The sequence below is a fragment of the Mizuhopecten yessoensis genome, unplaced genomic scaffold, assembly GCF_002113885.1.
Source record: "Mizuhopecten yessoensis strain PY_sf001 unplaced genomic scaffold, ASM211388v2 scaffold3349, whole genome shotgun sequence".
Taxonomy (NCBI): domain Eukaryota; kingdom Metazoa; phylum Mollusca; class Bivalvia; order Pectinida; family Pectinidae; genus Mizuhopecten; species Mizuhopecten yessoensis.
The window spans coordinates 39,764-64,407 of NW_018405000.1; the positions used below are offsets into that span (position 1 = coordinate 39,764).

The window sequence follows — 24,644 nt, forward strand, 5'->3', positions numbered from 1 at the left end:
TTTCAGTACATATCCCGCCGGATATTACCGGATAATTAGTGTGGTGTACCTATGTTGCTGTACCTCACATTGTTCATTACATATATCGCCGGATATAACCGGATAATGAGTATGGTGTACTTTTGTCGTTGTACATCACATTTTTTTATTACATATATCGCCGGATATTACAGGATAATAAGTATGCTGTACTTATGTCGTTGTACTGTACATCACAGGGTTCATTATATATATCGCCGGATATTACCGGATACTAAGTGTGGTGTAATTATGTCGTTGTACATCACAGGGTTCATTACATATAATCGCCGGATATTACCGGATACTAAGTGTGGTGTACTTATGTCGTTGTACCTCACATTGTTCATTACATATATCGCCGGATATTACAGGATGATAAATATGGTGTACTTATGTCGTTGTAATATCTCACCAGATATTACCGGATAATTAGTGTGGTGTACCTATGTTGCTGTACCTCACATTGTTCATTACATATATCGCCGGATATTACCGGATAATAAGTGTGGTGTACTTATGCCATTGTACCTCACAAGTTTCAGTGCATATCTCGCCAGATATTACCGGATAATTAGTGTGGTGTACCTATGTTGGTGTACCTCACATTGTTCATTACATATATCGCCGGATATTACCGGATAATACGTGTGGTGTACCTATGTCGTTGTACCTCACAGGGTTCATTACATATCTCGCCAGATATTGCAGGATAATAAGTGTGGTGCATTATGCCATTGTACCTCACGGGTTTCAGTACATATCCCCCCGGATATTACCGAATAATTAATGTGGTGAACCTATGTTGCTGTACCTCACATTGTTCATTACATATATCGCCGGATATTACCGGATAATAAGTGTGGTGTACTTATGCCATTTTACCTCACGGGTTTCAGTACATATCCCGCCGGATATTACCGGATAATTAGTGTGGTGTACCTATGTTGGTGTACCTCAAATTGTTCATTGCATATATCGCCGGATATTACCGGATAATACGTGTGGTTTTTGTACTTATGCCATTGTACCTCACAAGTTTCAGTACATATCTCGTTCATTACATATAATCGCCGGATATTACCGGATATTAAGTGTGGTGTACTTATGACGTTGTACATCACAGGGTTCATTACATATATTGCCGGATATTACCGGATAATACCTGTGGTGTGTTGTACATCACAGGGTTCATTACATATATTGCCGGATATTACCGGATAATACCTGTGGTGTGTTGTACATCACAGGGTTCATTACATATATTACGTATATCGCCGGATATTACCGGATAATAAGTGTGGTGTACCGATGTCGTTGTACCTCACAGGGCTCATTACATACTTATGCCATTTTACCTCACGGGTTTCAGTACATATCCCGCCGGATATTACCGGATAATTAGTGTGGTGTACCTATGTTGGTGTACCTCAAATTGTTCATTACATATATCGCCCGATATTACCGGATAATAAGTGTGGTGTACCGATGTCGTTGTACCTCACAGGGTTCATTACGTATATCGCCGGATATTACCGGATAATACCTGTGGTGTGTTGTACATCACAGGGTTCATTACATATATCGCCGGATATTACTACATATAATCGCCGGATATTACCGGATACTGAGGGTGGTGTACTTATGTCGTTGTACATCACAGGGTCCATTACATATCATCGCCGGATATTACCGGATATTAAGTGTGGTGTACTTATGTCGTTGTACATCACAGGATAATAAGTGTGGTGCATTATGCCATTGTACCTCACGGGTTTCAGTACATATCCCCGCGGATATTACCGAATAATTAATGTGGTGAACCTATGTTGCTGTACCTCACATTGTTCGTTACATATATCGCCGGATATTACAGGATAATAAGTGTGGTGTACAGATGTCGTTGTACATCACAGGGCTCATTACATATATCGCCGGATATTACAGGATAATAAGTATGGTGTACTTATGTCGTTGTACTGTTCATCACAGGGTTCATTACATATATCGCCGGATATTACTACATATAATCGCCGGATATTACCGGATACTAAGTGTGGTGTACTTATGCCATTGTACCTCACAAGTTTCAGTACATATCTCGCCAGATATTGCAGGATAATAAGTGTGTTGTACTAATGCAATTGTACCTCACGGTTTTCAGTACATATCCCGCCGGATATTACCGAATAATTAATAAGGTGTACCTATGTTGCTGTACCTCACATTGTTCGTTACATATATCGCCGGATATTACAGGATAATAAGTATGGTGTACTTATGTCGTTGTACTGTTCATCACAGGGTTCATTACATATATCGCCGGATATTACTACATATAATCGCCGGATATTACCGGATACTAAGTGTGGTGTACTTATGTCGTGGTACATCACAGGGTTCATTACATATATCGCCGGATATTACCGGATAATACCTGTGGTGTATTTATGCCTTTGTACCTCACAAGTTTCAGTACATATCTCGCCAGATATTACCGAATAATTAATGTGGTGTACCGATGTCGGTATACCTCACAGGGTTCATTACGTATATCGCCGGATATTACCGGATACTAATTATGGTGTACTTATGTCGTTGTACGTCACAGGTTTCAGTGCATATCTCGCCAGATATTACCGGATAATAAGTGTGGTGTACCGATGTCGTTGTACCTCACAGGGCTCATTACATATATCGCCGGATATTACAGGATAATAAGTGTGGTGTACAGATGTCGTTGTACATCACAGGGCTCATTACATATATCGCCGGATATTACCGGATAATACGTGTGGTTTTTGTACTTATGCCATTGTACCTCACAAGTTTCAGTACATATTTCGCCAGATATTACCGGATAATTAGTGTGGTGTACCTATGTTGGTGTACCTCAAATTGTTCATTACATATATCGCCGGATATTACCGGATAATAAGTGTGGTGTACCTATGTGGTTGTTCCTCACAGGGTTCATTACATATCTCGCCAGATATTGCAGGATAATAAGTGTGGTGTACTTATGCTATTGTACCTCACGGGTTTCAGTACATATCCCGCCGGATGTTACCGGATAATTAGTGTGGTGTACCTATGTTGCTGTACCTCACATTGTTCATTACATATATCGCCGGATATAACAGGATAATAAATATGGTGTACTTATGTCGTTGTACTGTACATCACAGGGTTCATTATATATATCGCCGGATATTACCGGATAATAAGTGTGCTGTACTTTTGTCGTTGTACATCACATTTTTTATTACATATATCGCCGGATATTACAGGATAATAAGTATGCTGTACTTATGTCGTTGTACTGTACATCACAGGGTTCTTTACATATATCGCCGGATATTACCGGATACTAAGTGTGGTGTACTTATGTCCGTTGTACATCACAGGGTCCATTACATATATCGCCGGATATTACCGGATACTAAGTGTGGTGTACTTATGCCATTGTACCTCACAGGTTTCATTACATATATCGCCGGATATTACCGGATAATAAGTGTGGTGTACTTATGTCGTTGTACATCACAGGGCTCATTACATATATCACCGGATATTACAGGATAATAAGTGTGGTCTACTTATGCCGTTATACCTCACATTGGTCATTACGTTTATCGCCGGATATTACAGGATAATAAGTGTGGTGTACTTATGCCATTGTACCTCACAAGTTTCAGTACATATCTCGCCAGATATTGCAGGATAATAAGTGTGGTGTACAAATGTCGTTGTACCTCACAGGGTTCATTACGTATATCGCCGGATATTACCGGATAATAAGTGTGGTGTACTTATGCCATTGTACGTCACAGGTTTCAGTGCATATCTCACCAGATATTACCGGATAATTAGTGTGGTGTACCTATGTTGGTGTACCTCACAGAGTTCATTACATACCTCGCCAGATATTGCAGGATTATAAGTGTGGTGTACCTATGCCATTGTACCTCACAGGTTTCAGTACATATCCCCCCGGATATTACCGGATAATTAGTGTGGTGTACCTATGTTGCTGTACCTCACATTGTTCGTTACATATATCGCCGGATATTACAGGATAATAAGTATGGTGTACTTATGTCGTTGTACTGTACATCACAGGGTTCATTGCATATCTCGCCGGATATTACTGGATAATAAGTGTGGTGTACCTATTAGGGCAATGATAACACCCTATCAATCCGTTGTCTTCATATTGTGACCCGGGTGGAATGCTGGATGCCTTCGGCATGATGTTTCAGTATTTAAGGTAGCACTGCTGAGTCGGCGTCAGATCCGCGCTATCACAAGGAGGCAATTACGCCAACATACCCTACCTCCAGCACACATTGTTAATTTTATATTGCGCCGGATATAACAGGATAAGTTAAGTTTAATTATGTTGCTATACCTCATATAGTTTTATACAACCAGGTTATACCATAATAACAAATGAGACTTGCCTTATCCTCTTGTTTTAGTACCAGTGGTTACATCCGTTTGTACCTGCTGATTGATACTAAGACAGACCAGGGCCGATACTTGTTCTGACTAAGATCGGGACAAGCTAGCGCTGATTGGTCATTTTGATCAATGAATTGATGGTTTGTTTTGAGCTTTGTTATTTCCCATTTTTACATAAGAAACATGTATGAACTGACACTTTGGTGATGATATTGAAGCATTCAGCACGGTCAATGTATGAAGTAGCGGCTTCTCCATTTTCCACGTGAAACTTTGTAGACGCACTCTGACGTTTGTTTATCATAATATTTGTTTAGCATAGGTCCGATATAAACACTATCATTCAAAGATTTAATCTTTATCACTCCAGCCATGGCAATTTCGATGAAGGACAACATGGAAGTATCGGCTTATATGAATGAGTTGAACAGAAAAGCAAAGAGAGAAGCATTAAAAGGTAACGTTAGTATACATATCAGTTTACAGTTAATGTTCAGGTACATGGTAGCGGTTACGGTTGATAAATGGATGACATATTAGTCTATCATTGAAATTAATCTAACGAAAACAACATACATGATTCACAAAAACTTAGAAATGTTGATTGTGCCTTTTCTAGACTACGCTACAACGATTTCTCAACCTCGACTTGCGGAGAAAACTTGAAAAGGGCAAATGTCTTTAAAAGAAAGTGTTGTCATAGTTAAAGAACAAAAGAATGTGTTGCCATAGTTAAAGAACATAAAAATGTGTTGCCATAGTTAAAGAACATAAAAATGTGTTGTCACAGTTATAAAACACAAGAATGTGTTGTCATAGTTAAATAACACAAGAATATATTGTCATAGTTATAAAACACAAGTATGTGTTGTCATAATTAAATAACACAAGAATGTGTTATCATAGTTATAAAACACAAGTATGTGTTGTCATAGTTATAAAACACAAGTATGTGTTGTCATAATTAAATAACACAAGAATGTGTTGTCATAGTTAAATAACACAAGAATATATTGTCATAGTTATAAAACACAAGTATGTGTTGTCAAAGATATAAAACACAAGTATGTGTTGTCATAGTTAAATAACACAAGAATGTGTTGTCATAGTTATAGAACACAATAAAGTGTTGTCATAGTTATAGATCACAAGTATGTGTTGTCATAGTTAAGGAACGCAAGAATGTGTTGTCATAGTTAAGGAACACAAGAATGTGATGGCACATACAAAAATATACGATAAGACCATCCTATCAGATGAAGAATTTATAAAAAGCCCTGCATGTGTACCATATCAAAACCTTACGAAAACTACAAACCTGTTTAATAGGGCAAACAGACGAACTACGACGGGGAGTCGGACCTGTCACGGTCTTGTGCTTAGATACTTCAGGGAGTATGGAAGGTGCAGCATTCCGGGAGATGATTTCACTAGCAATTAAGTTTGTTGATGGTAGGTATACAATTAATTAGTTTTAAAAACGCCATACCCATATTTATTACATTTTTGCCAGTGAAATATCGGATTCTATCAACTTGATATAACTGATATTTTTCACACTGTGAAAATAGCAAGTGATATTTTTCACACTGTGAAAATATCACTTTTTGGTATTGACCAATCAAAACACAGAACAGACACAGGTATACTTATCAGTGGAACTATTTTATTAGTCTGAATTATCTCCCTTCCATGAAATTTTGACGAGTTATCTTCCTTTTCGAAGTCTTCCCTATGTTTACTGTCGTCTGCTAGAGTACACACAGGACCTGGAACAATCTGAAACATAACAACATGGATTCTGGTGGAAATATGGAAATATTAATGAATTTGTTTGGCTAAGATGAAGATTACACCAACTTTAAAATTCTGGAACAGCATACTGCCCCCCAAAAGACAATAGTCGTCGTTTTCAACAAGTTTCATTAGATGATGTCAATACCTTTTTGGAAAACCAACAAAATGCAAACACAGAGAAAAAGACTGAACAGGATATGGCTGTGTTCAAACAATACTTATGGGAATAAGGAGAGCACCGTCTACCGGAAGGAATCCCTCCGATAGAGTTAAACAACTTAATTGGAAGTTTCCTGCTCTCAGTAAAGAAAAAGAATGGAGATGATTTTTAGCCAACCAGTCTGAGGTCATTTCTGAGTAGCATTGACCGATACATGAAACAAAAATTATACCCGGTGTCTATTGTGAATGACTTCCAATTTTCAAAATGTAGAGAAGTTATTTTAGTTAAAACAGAAGCAACTTATATAAATTAAAGGTCTAAGGAAAGGCAACAAACCTTGGGCAGCAGATGAGATGACCGATGTAGACTAGGACGAGCTGTACAAGAGCAATGTATGGTACATTCACTGTGGCTTGTTTGCGGGAGCCACTTCGGCATGCGACCAGAGAATGAGACCTATGATCTTCGATGGGGAGATATAGAACTCAAAACGGATCTGGAAAAGAGAAAAGAATACATTATCTATACGCAAGAAAGACAAACAAAAACAAGAACTGGACTGAATCCTCGAGATGTGAGTAAAGTAAAGCCGAGAGCCTATGCCATCCCAGAGGATCCACATCGTGATCCAGTTGGATTATACAATTCTCCAGACGCCCCTTTCTTCTTAGGAATAAATTATGACGCCAACCTTGATAAGTACAACTGTATGAAAATTAGGCAACTTGCTATTTAAAATTAACTCAATATTACCATGAAAATTTATTAATATGAAAAATGAACAATAGAACTATGCTTAATTTAGTTATATTGATGAAATTATTATACGGTACCAAATGCAATAAAAAAAACTGTTCATAGTCTCCATGTAGGTCGACTTACATGTTTTGCACAACACAAAATGTAAGTGCGATAAAATATTTTGTGCATTTTCTTAAATATAAAACAAAAAATGGGAAGCATGTATATATGTTTCTAAGGAAATTAAACATACAAATTGAAGTTTGTTTTGTTTTTAATTATAAATAACAGATCTTTACACCAGTAGATGGTACAAAAAGTGTGCCATGATGGACATAAACAAAATGTACGGCATCATGAAAGGATCGACTGAAAAGGCTGGGCTTAACACAGGAAGACGTCTAACCTAATTACAGGTATTTACTATATATGTCAGAACACTGTCAATGTTTTACTAAAAGCTAGTCCACTAGAAGTCTAGACCTGAAATAAGTTTGTGTCTTCTGTACAGTATGCATGATCAGAAAGATCAATATCCCCCACAATGTGTCAAAATATGCTCTTCAGTAAATATTGCCTTTAAATGCCTTGAAAATATCAGTAAAAATCTGTTTTGTTTATTTTTAGTGTGAGGAAACACCTAGTACAGAAGCTCAGCGATTCAGGAGTTCCCCCTAATCAAATTGTGCAAATCACCGGACACAAGAATGTGAACAGTTTAAATAACTACAGTAAAATAAATGCAGCGCAAAACCATGAAATGTACAACATATTGTCGGGCCGTCCCGAGTTGAATCACAGTTACAGTCACTACGCCCCCATCGCGCCTCCCATGCAAACACCTCGATCAGCTGTTTCATCAAATTCATCACTTGGAAAGGACCCATCTCCACATAAAAATATAAATCCTGCAACTCTGTTTGGTGGTAACACAACATTTCATGGCTCTGTTAATTTTCACTTCCATGGAAGTCAGATGAGCACGACAAGTTCTCATGTTATGATCAACCAACCCTCATCTGTCTCCGAGACGGAGCTCGAGCACCACCGCCATTGTATACGTCGTCGTTACCAATAATGGCATGACACGACGGGAGAGAGAGAATATGTTCCTTATCTTGGGTGTTTTTGAAAGGGCTGATCTTAATCCCTCTACGCTTTCTGCGCACACTACTGTATCATCCAGTTGGTTCCACTCAAGCGGTGTTTTGATGAAGAAGGAGTTCGTGTATGCTTCCTGTTTGTATCCTTGGATGATTAAAGGCCTTTAGTTGTTGACAATGTTCCGGTTTAATGTTGCTGATGTTTCATAGTTCTCATAACGCTTTGTGTTTGTTTATCGCGTCCTTCCAGAGTGCTGGATTATCTGATCTGGGGGTAGGGCTGGTATTATCCCCTCAACTACTTTGTACATGAATACTAGCCACTGTGATGTCCTTCTGTTTTGTAAGGTTGGTAGTTTTGGGTGTTGTAGCATTTCTGTGACACATTCTTCATCCCGACTTTTGTAGTTCCCTGTAATTAGGCGAGCTGCTCTACTTTGTATTCTCTCTAGTTTTTCAATGTCTGATTTTAGATGAGGGTCCCAAATAATACTGCCATAGTCCAGAATTGATCTAGCAAGGGATATAACCGTTATATGCTGTTTTCTTACACTCTTTTGGGCAGTGTTTTAACCCTTAGACTGCCACAGGGCCGATTTGGGCCGATCTGATTTTTACGTTGACTGCCGCATGGCCGATCTGGGCCGATCGGCTTTTAACGAATTTTGACGTCACGATCGGCATTGTCAATGACGTCATCAAAGCATGTGACATGAGACGATCTGGAAACTATTTGTTCTGTGAGGCGATTTATGTTCAAATTTCAATCATTGTTAAAAACATCATATCGGCATCGCAGACGCACATATCGTATACCAATGGAAAGCTGAGAATCTGATATTGAAGCTCGTATTTTAAAAAAGATGACATGCTTTCCCCGTGTTTTGAAATACCCGTCCATATAATAAAGGAAAAAGAACAAAATCACGACACCAAAGTATACACTGCGTGTACCGTTTCCTGCATTTCACGCAGTTGAATATTCTAATTTGATCTCCACTCTACTTTCTGTTTCGGTGTCAAGTGATAGACTATGGGTACTTTTTATTTATTTATCTATTTCTCTTGGACTTTCTGTGAAAATTCGGAGCAACGGTGTCAGTATATTAGAAACCATTCGCGGACTTTCGTGCTGTAAGCGATGTATTTGAACTTTCAATTCCTCGGAGATATGAAGTTGGATACGGCAAGTGGACACATGGCACGAACAAGGTGTCTAATCCCTTATACACATTATCTGGTATCAATTTTCAAACTAACTAAACTTCTATAAGTTGGCTAGATCAATAGTATAAGGGGTTTTGAGGTCCGTTCGGACCCTGTTTCATTTTTTTCCCCTTATATTTCATCTCTATTTTTTCTCATAAAAGTTCCATAAGGTATGTCTCGTTCACTTCGCAGAAATGATTGACCAAGTCTATAGTCAGACTGGAAAAAGTTTCCAGTGCATAATTAGTAACGTAACAAAGGGCGCGTTCGGATTCAAATATATATAGAATCGAATCTAGAGATGTGCTGTTTGCCGACCTTTGCACCAATACTCGTCATGACACGTACGTAAAATTCCGCTAGCGTACGCCAAGTTCTGTTAACATCCTTCCAATTTTAAAGGAGCTGTGGTTCTTTAAGTCGCTTCAAACAGTTACTAATTAACGACCTAGTTTGACGAAGACATACGTGCCTCGGCGAGCAAGAATCAGTGAGAATACGTTTTTGTATTATGAACTTGAAGCCGTCAATAAAAACACTGTGAAATAGTTAATGTCGACTGAAATATTCGAATGGCGTTACACATTTTGTTTTATATACGTCATATCAGTATCTATAATGTTAACAAAATGTGCCGCCCCAACCACCACCCCATCCCAACAAATTAATTAGGCTTTATATTAGAATTGTTAGCGATACCAAGAGTATCAGTCTGTGATTAGAAGACGAATACATGAACTAAATAGAGAAAATGACTCACCGGTTCTATGTGTACGTTCAACTGAACAATACCACAACTCTTTTGAAAATATGTCTTCGCATTCAAAGACTTTCGCCCTCGATTTTGTACTGAGCGGGTAACGCTTGGATTTCGAAATTGCAGGAAATAAAAAGCATCATATATGATTGCGTACAACAGATTGTACACACATTCTTATTCGTTGTCATACACTAAAGGTATAAAATTCCACATCTGCAAGTTTCTACTATATACCTTAATATCGGCCGGTATAGCAACATGCGCACTAACTGCTGAATTACATGTAATTATATAAAGTGATAGATACTTATTTACGCTTGCCATAGAGGTATAGTATGTGATTCAAGGTGATCGTAATAGTTGTATATGATCGTTTGAATATGAAGTAATTCAATGTATTTTTCCATGACGTTTCCGGAGAAAACGTATTTGGGTCTACGCATAAATTGTTGACGTCATAGTACAACGACGTCATGATAGGACATTTCAAAACCACGCTGAAATCTTGGCCTGACAGAAAATCAGGGCTTTCACTGTGGCAGCGAAAGGGTTTAGTTTATTCTCAAAAAGTTGAGCTCGCTTTCCTCGCGATGTTGCTTATATGAGTACTTCATTGGAGGTCGTTTGATATCTGGAGACCTAGGTATGGATTGTTTTGTACCTCTTCTAAAATGTGGTTTTTCAGACTGTAGAATTACGATGACTTTTAGATGGCAAATTTACCTGCTATCGAGGAAAGGCGATTTAAAAGGATCCGGTTGCTTCCAAAAAGCGACAGCGAATGAACAAAAACTTACCATGACAAAGGAAGTCGTCGCCACATTCCACATTCCTCAAAAAACGCAAAAAAAGGCAGCAATCTCTCCTCGTTCCTTTTCAAAGAGACCGCCATTGATCGTTGTTTTTGTCACCAACTTATGCGCGCAGCAATATATCAAGACAAACGCTTAACTTTTGTTTGTGTATTGTTAAACACTTCAAGAGTAGTGTTCTTGATTTATATATTGAATTAAATAATCATTGGTAACCTATATTTTTTCTTAGTATATTTCCTTATTTAGTGGGTAAGGAACTATTTTTTGTGCGCAGGAAAAAATAATGTTACAGTAACCAGTCCTCGAAGCGGGGGGGGGGGGGGGGCATTTACCGTAAATGTTGTTAAAACAACACTGACTGGTCGGAACACACAAAAAATGTAATAAATATAAAACTTAACGGTGTCTTCAGTAATAACAAATATATTTCACTCGTGTAGCTATTATTTTGATATTTTCACTCGGGCTGCGCACTAGTATTTGTTATTACTGAAGTTAAATATCCTCTATGTATCTCTATCTGTTGAAAATATTCACTAATTTTAGGTTTGATTAAGAATCCTACAATTTCGTACCAACTTCGGACAGTTATTGTAGAAACATTACAATCAGCCAAGCCTAAGTATTATCTGTTCAGAATCATTACAATTATGAGATTGTGCCATTCTAAATGAAATTTGATCATCTGACGGAAATTTGAATTAGAAACAAATTGTTATTATCTCTTTAATTATACTACATGTTCACAATGACGGGGCTCACTCTATCCAGTGACAGTATATAGTATATACAGTATATACGTCCCTGCTATGTCGTATGTGATGAGAAATATTGTATATTTCCCTTATAATTCACACCAGTATTTTATTGGATACAATTATCAACTGACAGGATATATTTGACTTTTCTTAGTAAAATGACCATAAAAGTACGATCATGAACTGATCACGTGGCACTACATTGATATAGGTTGTATTGCATACTCCTCAATGGCCATTGGATAAGTAGTGGTCTTTTTATGTATCCAACGGTTACCAATTGTATATATGAATAGGCCGCTTCTTATCCAGCAGTTGTGTACTTAAACAATGCTAACGGTTGAACAGGGCCAGCACCCCAAAACATCAAGCGTGGATAGCATGCAAACAGTTAAAAAGAGTAGGAAGCATTAAATGTAATGCTTAAGGAAACGATTGAGCAACTTCTTGGCCAAGACATGATAAAAAAAATAAAAAATAAAAAATAAAAAATCCTGTTGTTTAGAAACGCTTCAAATCCTAGCATGAATTACCGATAATTAGATTAGTATTTTCTCAATCTAAATAATGTTTTCCTTATTCCAATATTTCAAATGCAGTTGGACCCCTGAATAAAAAAATGAACGTGCATCAGTAACTGAATCTTGCAGCATCTAATAGGTAATTTGAGTGATAAACAAATCATCTTCCAGTTGGAATATGCCTGCATTAACAAATGACCTTTAACATATATTTTGGGTATGTTTGTACTGTTCATCAAAATTACCATTATACATTGTGTTAAGTTTTTCTGTAATATAAAAAAACTCGTTTTGGTGATGGATCAGTCAGTGAAATATTTCACTGGCTTATCAAACACCAACTCATGATATATCCTTTCCGTACATCTACATATATGTATATGTACCGTACTTTAAGTTAGCTTTTCAATACATTGATTATCTACATGTAAACCGAATGTAACAACAAAATTGTGACTTACTCAATTCGCCTATGGTATATCATAGCGCAAATTTATTATGAAACAAAATTAGCATGCCTATTATCATTATACAAGCACAATACAATGACATAAACTTTTAATTTACTTTATTTTATTGTCTTGCAATGACCTGTTTACTAGGGATTCGAAAAGTCTCCCTACTCCTTGGTATAACAGAGAACATTGGGGTGTCCACTTTCGGAAAGCAGACTGGTGTCCTTCTCCATATAACCAACCAATATGACAAGGTGAAGGAGGTGTTACGTGAGTACCAATCGTGGAATATATCTAATCGCTACCATAAATCACTGATAGTATGTACAGTAATCATATCGTAGAATGCCATAAATACTGTGTAACTTTTATTTCGTTTTTACTAATATATAGTTTACAATGAAAAAATACAAACAGTTGGTATTGTCGATTGTGACAAAACATCACATGAGATTATTATTATTATTTTTCATGTTTTATTACTCGTTCAAAGTTATCGTTAATAATAATATATTCAATTACTTATAAAATGTACTCGTCACTCATGAAGAAACCATGAATACCCTCTTTGTAAATAAAATCGTGTGAAGTGGTCAGGAATACGATCACATGTTTCATTATTTCGCGAACAATCAGTCAAACTCACAAAAAAACTCTTATTCTACAATTGTCCTTTTAGCGAATTGAAATTATCTGAAGTATCACTTGAAGCGGAAATTATATTTAGATTCACAGATAATAGATAAAGTGAAAGTTGATATATGAGTATAGTTACATATCAAGTTACCACATCTAATCCACCAACTGAAGTCGCCGGACAACCCATTGACCATTCTTGAGCGCCAAGTGAAGAATGCATAATGGAAAAAAATGTGTAACAAATAGAATGTTCTTAGTGCGGTTTTGTTTTAATACCTTCATTGTTTTCTCTTGTATTTTCTTCTCGTGAAAAACAACAATATGAATAAAGCATAACGGTTACTGATAAAGAAAACAAATTGTCTGACGGAAGCAACTGTATGATTTACTTTGGTTTATATTTAACAGTAACACTAAAGGCAGAAGGACCTAGTCCGATGTTCGGGGGAATAATAATGGCAAGTGCAGCATGTATTTGTAAGTATTAAGCTGGGATCGACATTGATGTTTAAAGAATACTTTAAATATTTTTATAATAATATATCACCATTTCCGTCGAAAGTGGTAAAGATATGCGCACATTACATGATGTTATAACAGATTACTGGTGTTTTAGTGGTCGCATGTTTCCACATGATACCTGTTATAATTATTGAACGATTTCCATAAAAAAATTGCCATCATGTGGAGGGGGAGGTGGTCCACGGTTGTTTTCGCGGGTTTCCTTGCGGATCTTAATTTTGCTTTCGGTGTAACTCTCTCCAAGTCAGCAGCTCTCTTTATTGTCTGGCGTCAATGAATTTAACTCTGGCGATTAATTTCCATGTTGGACTTTAACCGGTGAGAATACAGTTTATCAATAACGCTTTGTTCACTTTAAAACAGGCAAAACGGTCAGGATGAACGGAATCCCTGTTGGGAGCAGCATCAAACTGATCCTTATTTCCATTTATTAAAAACATTAGCAATATACTCTTAAACCTGTAAAGGAGTATTTTTACCCGACAACACTTTGCCTTGTTCACTATATAACAGACAAAGACGTCACGATGAACGGAATCTCCATTGGGAGCAGGATCATACTGATATCTGATGGCAAGGGCACACCCGATTACTGGCATCTGATGGGCGACACTGTCGACCCCAACAACGCAAAGGCTAAGTTATTGGTGAGTTCGACTACATGTATAACATGATAATGTATGCAGGACCTAAAAAAGAAAATTAAGCTTTTTTGCTTTGTTTTGCTGATAAATGATACGTAAAATAAAGCTAACAAAACTATTCACATAAGAAAAAATACAGAACCCACAGGATTGTTTTGTACTTTCTATTTGCAGGTGAATAACTCTATGGTCAACGCAGGTCATCTGGTTAAGTCACATGGAAATACTGTTTATTCAGTTCCGGTTGGAGATTACACGGAGGTGAGTGATGGTAAAGTCAGACTTATCTTGCCTGCTTTCGAATGCTGTAATATACCATAAATGTCACCCAAGCGTGTTCTTTGTTTCATAATGTATTGTTGTACATTTCTATTAAATTCAGTTGTACATTAAAAACAATTTCCTTGACGATTTTTGTCGTTTAGTTGAAAAGCCATCGATATTTTCTTCATTTCCATAGGAAACTCTGGCACAAGTGGCGAGAACATCTGGCGGGCACATCATTCAAAGAAATGAGCTTAACCGACTTGTACAGTTCGCACAACAACAGGTAAGTCATGAAAAATGAATTCAATAGTTTTCCTAAAACACGCCTTTGATTGGCTCGCTAGTATCGAAGACTACATGCAAGTCGTTAGAAAAAAACTTTTAATAAACAAATGTTTTCATTTTAATGTGTCTTTTGATCATATGTTAATATAATTAATCTCATTTTTGGCTCCTTTTAAATTCATACTACATTCCCGACCAAAGGCACTTGTATATCACGTTAAATGTTTTTTGTGTGGGTTTATGATGCCAATTCATGATGACACTCTGTATAGACATAAAATATTTACAATTATTTATTTTACATGCGTAGTTTGTTAGTTAGATAGGTACAATGTTGTTCATTTTTGAAGAAAAACATGTATTGTACCGCAATAGCCTAAGCAAATCTGATTTGATTATTTAAAAAATAGGTGGTTAATTGTTTGTATATGATCGAATGGTGATTAATTGAATTATGTGTTTCAATTTTGTGACTGTAGAGCATAGCCGCAAGCTCCGTGTGCATGTGTAGGGATCTGGGAGAGGAAGTAGATCGCGAGCCTTTCCTTAGGTCCATGATCGGTGTGGAGAGCCTACCTGGAGAGCCTACCTTCGACCAAACCAAAGTAATAACTTATTTATCATGTATGAATCAATACTCACCTCCTTATGGTTATATCCGTTATTATCTATATAAAAAGATGATCGAATTTGTTATTGATTTTGTTTTAAATTTGTGCTTCCGTTATCTTAAATGACATTCTGGGAAAATTATATAATTAGATATAAAAAAAAAAATTAAATATAACTATATAACTTTATAATTAGTTATATTTTATGAAGGGTGCAATGTATCAAGAGACTCCTACCATCAATAAGAATGTGAATGTCAGGATACTGGTTGACGAAATTGTATCTAATCATGCTTCTGTTCTACAATCCTTCCGAACTTGTGTCGTTTGTGCTGGATTTCGAAATTTTACCAAAAATCCTTCTAAACAGTGTTTTATTGGTGGCTCTGCTAGTTACCCAACCAAGCCATTATCTAATCTTGTTTCTTCTATTCTTAGTGCCATTAAATCAGGATGACAGTCGCGAGTTAAGGGACAGATGAACCCAAAAGATCTTTTGCTCAATCCTGACTATTCTTTTTTCAAAAGTGGTTTATTTCCTGTCAGAATATTCAAATCTTCACTGTTATACATGTCCATACCTTATATCAAAAAGAAGAAATAACTTCGTTATCCTGTCAAGAGAGGGGGTTTTTTTCCAAAGAAAGGCGAACATCGTAACAAAATATATGGTTTCGATCATATTTAGTAATAAACGAGACAAAAGCCAAGATAGAACTGCATGAGTATGATATCGTGGGAATTATCAAGTTCCTGATTGCGTGTGGTTGCATTTAGTGATAAGATTTTCAGGCAGATTGATCGGAACGAACTAGACCCCTTTCCTTGCTGACTTGGTTTTGCCACGTTCTTTAACTTCACTTTCAGATATATCGATGGTCTGTTGTTTTAAAATAACAAGAAACTCATTCACAATGTCCATCATGCATACCTTCCTAAACTTGACTCAGCCGCTCTCCTCGATCTTAATGTACAATCACACAAACAGGGACGGTTTAACATTAAGCTGTACGAGTAGCAAGGCTATTTCAATTTTTCGACTTTGATATTCTGCAGTTGTTGATATTAACCGCGTGCCTTCACACAGTGTTATAAAATGATTCGGTATCAAAGGACTTCATCTTAATGTCACTTTTTCCGTGAAAAATATCGACCGATGTCGGACGATTTGGTTTGGTATGGTTTTATTTTGTTTAACGTCCGCTTAACAGCTAAGGTCATTTAAGGACGTGTCTTCGTGTGTGTTTTGGAAGCATGCATGCGTGTATGTATACTGGAGACATGGTATATTGGTGTAATTGCCTCCTTGTGATAGTGCGGACCTGATGCCGAATTTATAGTGCTACCTCACTGAAATACCATGCCGAAGGCACCAATTAAACCATTCCGCCCGGTCACATTATACTGACAACGTTTGAACCAGTTGTTGCCATTCCCCCTAATACTGAACGTTAAGTAGGGAATAACAACTACCATTTTTAAGAACTTTGGTATGTCCCGGCCTGGGGAGAGAACCCTTAACCTTCCTCGCCTTGTTCAACATGTAAGCCAAAAGTGAGGTATTGCCAAGCAAGGAAATAAAAGGTAGATAGACGTAAAGAGAAATATAAAGATCCCAACTATTATAATTGGTGCAGCAGATTTATTTTGGTCGCTTTTTTGTTTAAAGTAGAGGGCACAAGATCAAATCCCCAATTCTGCAGGGGGTTGCATCATTAGTCGCTTCTTACGATACATGCAGTGGGTAACAGCAGGTGTATTATTTTCTCGATTTCCGACCCTCAGGGGTGGATGTCGGACGAATGTTAACACAATATGTCGAGAGATGCAGGTTAATGAAGACTGTTGGCGATTTTAATTGGTCACAATCATCATTCCATTAGGAAATAATCTATTTCGATTTGAGATAAAACGGTCGTTTGCTTTTTATTACGCTCGTTGTTTTGCGTTGAAGTTTCGTTGTCACTTCTACGGTTTATCAATTTCGGGCATGACATCACTTATATAAAATCTAGATTCACAAGTCGGGTGTTGTAGAGGGTCCAGAAAACGCTCATCCTTGTGAACACCTAGTCTTATTCTCCATTTAGAGTTACTCCGTGTAAATATTTTCTTTGTTTAAATTCTGATCTAGTTTCATCGATTTTGAGTTCCATTTAGTATCACAGTTAAACTATATCGCTCTTGGTTTCTTTTGTATCAGATGGACATTCTAACTCTAGCATTAAAGTTTTCCAAGTCTGAGGTCCAACGAAAGGACACAGGTGACAAAGGCGACGTCATGGAAGAGGTAAACACGAACATGCCGTGCATCGGAACACGTGTCCGACGCGGTCCAAACTGGAACTTGGGTAACCAGGATTACGAAGGACCCGGGACGGTTGTTGGCCATGATTCCGATGGTAAGTTCGGGTTTGATCTGTAGTAATCTAGAAGGTTTTTCCTTCCAAAAAACTGAAGGTTGATCACAGATTGGTAGATAATCATTGATAGCATAAGTTATATGTCAGATAAAGAATGATTGTTTTATCTATATCTCTAAATATTGCAGCTACGGTTGCTCTATAGCATGCGTTTTTCGGAAGGTTAAACTGACTATGTTTACGCTTCAATGGACTTGATCTGTATCATTCATAAGTGTGCGATATACGTTCAAACTAGAGTACAATGCTGTATATAACCGTATAAAGTGTATTCAAGAAGTTTCAGGGGATAGTCAACCTGAACTGTTGTACATTATAGCAAAAAGAAGAAATACTATTTATTTATTTTACAACAATGTTCGTCTCTCTTGTGAACTTGGACAAACACACAGAACTTTTAGGTAATGCGCATGTGGCAGAATTTACCGATTAAAAAATGTTAAAAATTAATCAAAAAGCTATTTAAACCATTTATAAATCTAAATGCAACCAACTTATTAACGAAAACATAATTAATTAAACTAAAAATATCGCACTATTTTGTAAACCTATACTCCAAGCAACAATACTTAGAACATTATAGCATCACTTGATTTTCATTACATGAAACAAATATTTATGGAAAAAATGGGCATTCTTTTTATAATTACACTTAATATAAACAAAAATCAAAAAGTTAATTTAACAAAATAAGCCTATGAACCTATGCACGTCATCGCGTGATCTCATACTTCACTTCTCAACACCACACTCATTGGTTATTATGTTTTAAAGCACATCACCAACCATGTTTGGTAAATGAAATTTCAATTCCCTCTTCATTTCGAATTGTTCATTTCAAATGACTGTGAATGGTATATAACTGAATACAGTTTGTCCACATGAATTACACTGCCCATGCAGTTAGTTCGTCCTTCTAGGACACGTCAGTGATGCTAAAGGGAAAATCGGTGGAAATCCAAATTACTGTTGAAACAGAAGGGGGGATGGCGGTTAGGGGTGGATACAGCCACGTTAAATCATCCATATGTTGGTTCTTGATATTAGCTTAAAGGTCTCTATTAAAAGAAAAGAGCCAGTGTTATTTCAATGTATATTAACTAGGACATGTTACAAATAGGGATGAATTTAGACAGACATTCTATTTTTTGTTTGTCATGTTAACAATGTATCAGATTAGTTTCGATCAACAGTGCAGTACAATTACTACCTAATTTTTGGATTGGGGCTTACCTTATTGTGTTTATGATTCTGTACCTTTTATCTGATGGTAAGGTAAAGAATGGACATTTGGAGATCAGGACGGTGGTGAGGGGACAGTGGGTATTGTATGCCGAGCAGATCCTGCAAAGACTGTCCATGTAAGTTAATAATACGTCAACTATTTTCTGTGAAGTTTTAATTAAAGGTCATCAAGCCAATCAAAAATCCAATTGATAAAACATTTCACGAATTTTTAAAACATATCATCAATTGGGATCATTAAATCCTCTTTTGAAAACGCAGTTTCAAAACTTTGTTCAAATGACGTCATTTGAATAAGGATGTCTGCCCCATTCTACATTGACACATCTAGTCTTTTTGACAGGTCTGACATTCATCAATATGTACATTTGGCCTATATGCAGTAACAGTTGTCGGACAAATGACGTCATATTATCTAATATGTATATCTTATTCTTCTTTCTTACGTTTGGCCTGTGCTACAGGTGCGATGGCCTAACAAGACAGTAGAGAGATATAACTTTGGAGCTAATGGACGCTTTGACGTGGAACTGATGTAAGAAATGTTATATCATTAAATAAGTTTATGTTATTGCCTTTTCAGTTACAAGTATGACATAACTGGTTATGCTTGTTGTTTCCAATGTGTAAAAAAGAATTCGGTTTCGTGTTTTTCATATACGTTTTACGAGTTCATGCAAAGGAAATTACAATATCTTGTATTAATTTATTGAAATATTTTGTTAAAGGGAAAAATTTGATATTGCTGTCTATACTGTATGCAGTATTGTTCTAATACATTGACTAGATTTGTCGACGATTCTACAGTATATATGTTTAAGGTATTTTTTTAAAGTAGACATATTATTGATTTTAGTAACCAACGAGAACCCAGTGTAACTTCAGCCTCCATTTTTCCACCCAAAAGGAGAGAGGGTACTATTGCAGGCAAGGGCAAGGACGCTCGGAAGGAAATGTCTATTGAAGACATGAATCGTCTCAACCAGAGAAAATAAACGCGTCTTTTATATCAAAAATGTGCATGTACTGGACAGGATAAAAAAGAAATATTTCTTTTATAATAAAATGTATAAAAGACAAAAGGTTCAAAATCCTCCATTATAAAAACAAGAGGCCCATGGGCCTTAACGGTCACCTAAGTAATGTAACAAATGATGTTAACGATGTTGCCAAATGAAAAAGAAATCACTTTGTAACAAAGGTAACTTGAACTACATGTAATGCAAAAGTAGTGTGAAAGATCTGGGTAGTATATGTACTATGTACAAATAGTGGTTCTGTCAGTCACCTGAAGACCCTCCATCTATGAAGAGTATTTGATTCTACCATATCTGGGTCTTGAGCAGAAGATTTTTGAAATTTCAGTAAATTTGACCCTTTTTGGCCCCACCCATCAGCCCCTGGGGGTTAGTCAGGGTTAATCTGTTCATATCATCAAATTGCTATCCAATAATGATAATGCTAACCAAGTTTGAATTAATTCCAATGGAAATTAAACAAATGTTGGTCCAAAATGTGATTTCCCTATATAAACGATAGTTAAGTTTTTCCCCTCCCCAGGGGTAAACGTGAGACTCCAGGGTTATGAACTTCACTATTTTGGTAAAGCACCTTAAGACCCTTCCATATATGAAGAGTATTTGATTCTACCATATTTGGGTCTTGAGAAGAAGATTTTTGAAATTTCAGTCAATTCAAATTTGTTTGGCCCCTGGGGGCTCGGGACCATATAATTCACAATTTTGGTCATGAAAGGTTTCTGCAAAATCTTATTGAAATTGGTTCAGGGGTTTTGGAGAAGAAGTCGAAAACTGCACGACGGACGACGCACGACGCACGGACAAAAGGCGATCGCAATAGGTCTCAAGTGACCTAATAAAATCATCCAATGATAACAACACTTTGTCTATATGGTTACAAAATAGTACAATCATTGTATGACCTTGATTTATCTTTTTTGAAAGGCCTTGTATTTTGTTGTCACTATCCCAGTCCTCGATGTCATGACATAGATCTATATGATAAGTATAGTCGATGAATCAGAAGACGCTTACCTTTCTGGAACACCTGGTCATATACTCCTTCTACTTTTTAAAGAATCCCCATGTAAATCTTTCCTTTGTTTATATCTTGCCCTGGCTTATCGATTTTGAGCTCGAATGGTGGTTTTGTTTACGTTCCGGTATTCTTTTCTTGTTTTTGTTACCTTGTCGTTAGGCAGTAGCGGTTGAGCCGTACTGATAATGTCATTATGTGCGTGCGTAAGTGAAAGAGTAAGAATGAGTATCTTATAACTGTTTAAGTGAGCGAGTAAAAGTGAGTGTCAATTAAGTTTGTAAGTGAGCGAGTAAGAGTGAGTGTCTTATTAATTTTATAGTAAGCGGTGTAAAAGTGAGTGGCATATAAGTTTGTAAGTGAGCGAGTAAGAGTGAGTATCTTTTAAGTATTTAAGTGAGCGAGTAAAGGTGATTGTCAATAAAGTTTGCAAGTGAGCTAGTAAGAGTGACTGTCATATAAGTTTGTAAGTGAGCGAGTGAGTGTCTTATTAATTCTAAAGTGAGCGAGTAAAGGTGATTGTCAATAAAGTTTGTAAGTGAGCTAGTAAGAGTGACTGTCATATAAGTTTGTAAGTGAGGGAGTGAGTGTCTTATTAATTCTAAAGTGAGCGAGTAAAGGTGATTGTCAATAAAGTTTGTAAGTGAGCGAGTAAGAGTGAGTGTCATATAAGTTTGTAAGTGAGAGAGTAAGAGTGAGTGTCTTATTAATTCTATAGTGAGCGAGTAAGGGCGAGTGTCATATAAGTTTGTAAGTGAGCGAGTAAGAGTGAGTATCTTAAAAGTGTTTAAATGAGCGAGTATAGGTGATTGTCAATAAAGTTTGTAAGTGAGCTAGTAAGAGTGACTGTCATATAAGTTTGTAAGTGAGAGAGTAAGAGTGAGTGTCTTATTAATTCTATAGTGAGCGAGTAAGGGCGAGTGTCATATAAGTTTGTAAGTGAGCGAGTAAGAGTGAGTATCTTAAAAGTGTTTAAATGAGCGAGTAAAGGTGATTGTCAATAAAGTTTGTAAGTGAGCTAGTAAGAGTGACTGTCATATAAGTTTGTAAGTGAGCGAGTAAGAGTGAGTGTCTTATTAATTCTATAGTGAGCGAGTAAGGGCGAGTGTCATATAAGTGTTTAAGTGAGCGAGTAAAGGTGATTGTCAATAAAGTTTGTAAGTGAGCTAGTAAGAGTGACTGTCATATAAGTTTGTAAGTGAGCGAGTAAGAGTGAGTGTCTTATTAATTCTATAGTGAGCGAGTAAGGGCGAGTGTCATATAAGTGTTTAAGTGAGCGAGTAAAGGTGATTGTCAATAAAGTTTGTAAGTGAGCTAGTAAGAGTGACTGTCATATAAGTTTGTAAGTGAGCGAGTAAGTTGAGTGTCTTATTAATTCTATAGTGAGCGAGTAAGGGCGAGTGTCATATAAGTTTTTAAGTGGGCGAGTAAGAGTGAGTGTCTTATACGTTTATAAGTGAGCAAGTAAGAGTGAGTGTATTGTAAATTTGTAAGTCTGCGAGTAATAGTAAGCGTCTTTTAAGTTTTAAGTAAGCGAGAAAAGGTGAATATCTTATGTGTTTGTAAGTGAGCAAGTGAGAAAAAGTGTCTGTATAAGTTTGTAAGTGACCGGGTTAGGGTGAGTAACATATAAATCCGTAGTAGAGCGAGCAAGGGTGAGTATCTGTAAGTAAGAGATTAAAAGTGAGTATCGTATGTGTTTGTTAGTGAGCGAGTAAAGGTGAGTATCTGTAAGTAAGAGAATAAAAGTGAGTATCGGATGTGTTTGTTAGTGAGCGAGTAAGGGTGAGTATCTCTAAGTAAGAGATTAAAATTGAGTATCGTATGTGTTTGTTAGTGAGCGAGTAAGGGTGAGTATCTGTAAGTAAGAGATTAAAAGGGAGTATCGTATGTGTTTGTTAGTGAGCGAGTAAAGGTGAGTATGTGTAAGAGATTAAAAGCGAGTATCGTATGTGTTTGTTAGTGAGCGAGTAAGGGTGCGTATCTCTAAGTAAGAGATTAAAATTGAGTATCGTATGTGTTTGTTAGTGAGCGAGTAAGGGAGAGTATCTGTAAGTAAGAGATTACAAGTGAGTATCGTATGCGTTTGTTAGTGAGCGAGTAAAGGTGAGTATCTGTAAGTAAGAGAATAAAAGTGAGTATCGGATGTGTTTGTTAGTGAGCGAGTAAGGGTGAGTATCTGTAAGTAAGAGATTAAAAGGGAGTATCGTATGTGTTTGTTAGTGAGCGAGTAAAGGTGAGTATGTGTAAGAGATTAAAAGCGAGTATCGTATGTGTTTGTTAGTGAGCGAGTAAGGGTGAGTATCTATAAGTAAGAGATTACAAGTGAGTATCGTATGTGTTTGTTAGTGAGCAAGTAAGGGTGAGTATCTGTTAGTAAGAGATTACAAGTGAGCATCGTATGTGTTTGTTTGTGAGCGAGTAAGGGTGAGTATCTGTAAGTAAGAGATTAAAAATGAGTATCGTATGTGGTTTTTAGTGAGCGAGTAAGGTTGAGTATCTGTAAGTAAGAGATTAAAAGTGAGTATCGTATGTGTTTGTTAGTGAGCGAGTAAGGGTGAGTATCTGTAAGTAAGAGATTAAAAGTGAGTATCGTATGTGTTTGTTAGTGAGCGAGTAAGGGTGAGTATCTGTAAGTAAGAGATTAAAAGTGAGTATCGTATGTGTTTGTTAGTGAGCGAGTAAGGGTGAGTATCTGTAAGTAAGAGATTAAAAGTGAGTATCGTATGTGTTTGTTAGTGAGCGAGTAAGGGTGAGTATCTGTAAGTAAGAGATTAAAAGTGAGTATCGTATGTGTTTGTTAGTGAGCGAGTAAGGGTGAGTATCTGTAAGTAAGAGATTAAAAGTGAGTATCGTATGTGTTTGTTAGTGAGCGAGTAAGAGTAGATATATTATACATTTCTTAGTGAGCAAGTAAGAGTAAGAATGGTATGATATTTATATTATACTACAATTAGATATATATAATAAATATATCTTCTTTTTATATATTTAAGTTATAACATAATATAAGTACGTTATAAATATCTACATAATGTAATATCACTTCATTTATTCTTTTTTCCACACTACATGTACCTCATTTAAGTGTATATATTATACATGAACATGCTACATGTGTCTGCACGATCATTAAAATCATCTATATT

At 36.6% G+C, this 24,644-nt stretch overlaps 1 protein-coding gene across 1 annotated transcript in view; it reads left to right on the top strand.

Moving 5' to 3' along the window:
- LOC110447413 overlaps positions 1 to 20,597 on the top strand; it is a 26,188-nt gene extending 5,591 nt beyond the window's left edge. The window contains exons 7-18 of the mRNA XM_021493082.1: positions 4,853 to 4,939; positions 5,812 to 5,934; positions 12,952 to 13,074; positions 13,852 to 13,920; positions 14,479 to 14,612; positions 14,784 to 14,870; positions 15,070 to 15,159; positions 15,641 to 15,766; positions 17,976 to 18,174; positions 19,471 to 19,556; positions 19,905 to 19,975; positions 20,297 to 20,597. Of these exons, the coding sequence (XP_021348757.1) occupies positions 4,853 to 4,939; positions 5,812 to 5,934; positions 12,952 to 13,074; positions 13,852 to 13,920; positions 14,479 to 14,612; positions 14,784 to 14,870; positions 15,070 to 15,159; positions 15,641 to 15,766; positions 17,976 to 18,174; positions 19,471 to 19,556; positions 19,905 to 19,975; positions 20,297 to 20,435 (1,334 nt within the window). The 3' untranslated portion in view covers positions 20,436 to 20,597. The remainder of the gene's footprint in view (positions 1 to 4,852; positions 4,940 to 5,811; positions 5,935 to 12,951; positions 13,075 to 13,851; positions 13,921 to 14,478; positions 14,613 to 14,783; positions 14,871 to 15,069; positions 15,160 to 15,640; positions 15,767 to 17,975; positions 18,175 to 19,470; positions 19,557 to 19,904; positions 19,976 to 20,296) is intronic.
- The last annotated feature ends 4,047 nt before the right edge of the window (positions 20,598 to 24,644 follow it).